This window comes from Colobus angolensis, unplaced genomic scaffold, assembly GCF_000951035.1.
Source record: "Colobus angolensis palliatus isolate OR3802 unplaced genomic scaffold, Cang.pa_1.0 Scaffold25, whole genome shotgun sequence".
Taxonomy (NCBI): Eukaryota; Metazoa; Chordata; class Mammalia; order Primates; family Cercopithecidae; genus Colobus; species Colobus angolensis.
In genome coordinates, this window is record NW_012115710.1 from 4,019,505 (window position 1) to 4,022,808 (window position 3,304).

At 53.5% G+C, this 3,304-nt stretch overlaps 1 protein-coding gene across 1 annotated transcript in view; it reads left to right on the top strand.

The window, feature by feature from the left end:
• Positions 1 to 566: 566 nt before the first annotated feature.
• IL4I1 (interleukin 4 induced 1) overlaps positions 567 to 3,304 on the top strand; it is an 11,803-nt gene continuing 9,065 nt past the window's right edge. Inside the window, exon 1 of the mRNA XM_011946341.1 lies at positions 567 to 753. Within this exon, the coding sequence (XP_011801731.1) occupies positions 675 to 753 (79 nt within the window). The 5' untranslated portion in view covers positions 567 to 674. The remainder of the gene's footprint in view (positions 754 to 3,304) is intronic.

The following is a 3,304-nucleotide window of genomic DNA, read 5'->3' on the forward strand; positions in this document are numbered from 1 at the left end:
GAAACCCGGGAGGCGGAGCTTGCAGTGAGCTGAGATCCGGCCACTGCACTCCAGCCTGGGTGACAGAGCGAGACTCCGTCTCAAAAAAAAAAAGCAAAACATGGTCAGGCATAGTGGCTGAGCCCTGTAATCCCTGCACTTTGGGAGGCCGAGACAGGAGAGATCCCCCGAGGACAGGAGTTTGAGCCCAGCCCAGCCAACATGGTGAAACTCCATCTCTACTAAAAATACAAAAATTAGCCAGGCGTAGTAGCCTGTGCCTGTAATCCCAGCTCCTCGGGAGGCAGGAGAATGGCTTGAACCTGGGAGGTGGAGGTTGCGGTGAGCTGAGATTGTGCCACTGTACTCCGGCCTGGGTGACAGAACGAGACTCAGTCTCAAAAAATAAAAAGACAATATGGTGTCTGGGATTTGCTCTAAAATAAATCCAGTGAGGGGAGGGAGAGGATGTGAATGAAACAAAGGCTGTGTGAAGCCATAAATTCACCTGGGCTCATCCCCTGCTCACTCTGGTTTTAGATGTTTGAAAGTTTCCATAATAAAACACTTCTGAGAAAGGGGGACCTGCCTTTCACAGCCTCCCAACTGCTCTGATCCCAACACCAGGAACCTGGCATCTCTGACCTAACAAGGGCATCAGGACAACGCCGCCATCATTCACCTTGGTTCCACACATGCCCAATGATGACTTCTGTCCTGGGCTAACCAGAAAGGCCATGGGTGCTGAAAGAGCCCCCCAGAGCCAGCCATGCAGTGAGTGCCCCCACCTGGGGCCCTGGGATGTTCTGGAAACAGGAAGGAGGGTTCTATGGGAAGGGGTCCCCTGTCCTGGGGTCAGGCCAAAGATCGGGAGACTCACTAATTCTGTTCTCTGATCCCTGAGTGCCTTCCCCGATCTGGGCCTGGACCCCCTGACTCCCACCCAGGTCCCAGGTCATCCACTGGGCAGGCCCTGCCCACCCAAGCCTTGGTGAAAGTTTTGTGGGTTTTTTTGTTTTTGTTTTTGAGACAGAGTCTCGCTCTGTCACCCAGGCTGGAGTGCAATGGCGTGGTCTCGGTTCACTGCAAGCTCCGCCTCCCAGGTTCACTCCATTCTCCTGCCTCAGCCTCCTGAGTAGCTGGGATTACAGACGCCCGCCACCATGCCCGATTAATTTTTTTGTATTTTTAGTAGAGACGGGGTTTCACCATGTTGGCCAGGCTGGTCTCGAACTCCTGATCTTGTGATCTGCCCGCCCACCTCAGCCTCCCAAAGTGCTGGGATTACAGGTGTGAGCCACCGTGCCTGGCCAGTGAGTTTTAATACTGACCACTTAGGGTCTTTGGACAGACTCAGAGAAGGGAATGCGTATATACGTAAGGCAGGGGCCTGGTCCCCAGCACATCTGTGCAGTCCTCATCAGCACCACCTGCCCTGATGGGCCGCGAGGCCCCCCCATGGGACCAGGGCCAGGTGTCTGGCTGCTGTATAGATATGACCTAAACCCCATCGAAACCATCATTGTGGTTCTAGAAGTCAACCAAATAAGGTAGGATTTGCCCCACCAAAGACCATTGTCTGGGGGGATTAACCTTGTTTTCTAGAAACTCCATTTAAAAAAACAGAATATCCCCAAACCAGCTGAAGTCAACAGATATTTGACCGGGCCTTTCCTCTGGTCCCCTTCTGCTCCCTCCACCTACCCCTCCCCTCTCTCCTGTCTCCCACTCACCTATCCAAACCGCTTTTCCCTATTCCACCCTCATCCCTAAACCTAATTTAACCTGAACATCAATTTCCTTAGTTGTATCAGAAATGATTCTGGAGGTTGGGCATGGTGGCTCACACTTGTAATCCCAGCACTTTGGGAGGCCCAGGTGGGCAGATCACCTGAGGTCAGGACTTTGAGACCAGCCTGTCCAACATGGAGAAACCCCTGTCTCTACTAAAAATACAAAAATTAGCTGGGCGTGGTGGTGTGCACGCCTGTAATCCCAGCTACTCGGGAGGTTGAGGCAGGAGAATCATTTGAACCCGGGAGGTGGAGGTTGCCGTGAGCTGAGATTGCGCCACGTACTCCAACCTGGGCCACAGAGCATTCTGGAAAGGCATCAGTCCTGAGCCAGCTGACTTGCACCCTCTGCTCTTCACTTGGGGCACCTGGCCTGTCTGATGTATTGCTTCAAACTAACATTAATTGGGATTTTTTTTTTCTTTAATTACAAAAGCAATACATGCTGAATGAAGATGATGTGAAATGCACAAAAAAGCTGAAGGGGGCCAGGCATAGTGGCTCATGCTTGTAATCCTAGCACTCTGGGAGGCCAAGGCAGGTGGATCACCTGAGCCCAGGAGTTTGAGACCAGCCTGGGCAACATAGTGAGGCCCCGTCTCTACGAAAAAGTACAAAAAATTAACGGTGCATGGTGGTATGCACCTGTGGTCCCAGCTACTCCAGCGACTGAGGCTGGAGGATCGCTTAAGCCCAGCCGTTCAAGACCAGCCTGGGCAGCATAATGAAACCCCATCTCTACAAACAGTACAGAAATTTAGCCAGGTGTGGTGGTGCAGTCCTATAGTCCCAGCTACTAGGGAGGCTGAGGTGGGAGGATTGCTTGAGCCCGGGAGGTTGAGGCTGCAGCGAGCCGTGATTGTGCCACTGTGCTCTAGCCTGAGTGACAGTGAGACCTTGTCTCTTAAAAAAAAAAACAACAACCCAGAAGTCCACCAAGGTGAGCTGCACATACGCCCAGAGCCAGAGGAGCTTTGTGCAACAACCCTGTGTGATAAGGACAAGGGGCTTGGTGCCGGAGCCCACCCACTCTGGAGACCCAAAAACTCCTGGGACATGTCCTAGGAGTCAGTGGGCTGTGGGCCTCCACCCCTTTCCATGGTCCTTTCCACTGTTGCGTGGCTGTAGGACTGAACAAGCTGCTGGGCAGGGGCCGGGGACCTGGGGTCCGCCCAACCTGGTGAGGAATGTCAGCACTGCCATTCCCTGCTGTGGGACCCAGGCCGAGGCCCAGGCGAATAAGGCCCCAATCCCGCTGCGTTCATACTCGGCATGTTACTGTGAGTGAAGCTCTGAGACCTAGGCCAAGCCTTTTCCCTCTCTGTGCCCCAGGGTCCTCCTGCCCCACCCTCTCGCCATCTCCAAGCCTCAGTTTCCTCAACTATCAAATGCAGGCATTGGGCTGGGTGCGGTGGCTCACGCCTCTAATCCCAGCACTTTGGGAGGCTGAGGCAGGAGGATCACGAGGTCAGGAGATCGAGACCATCCTGGCTAACACAGTGAAACCCCATCTCCACTAAAAATACAAAAAA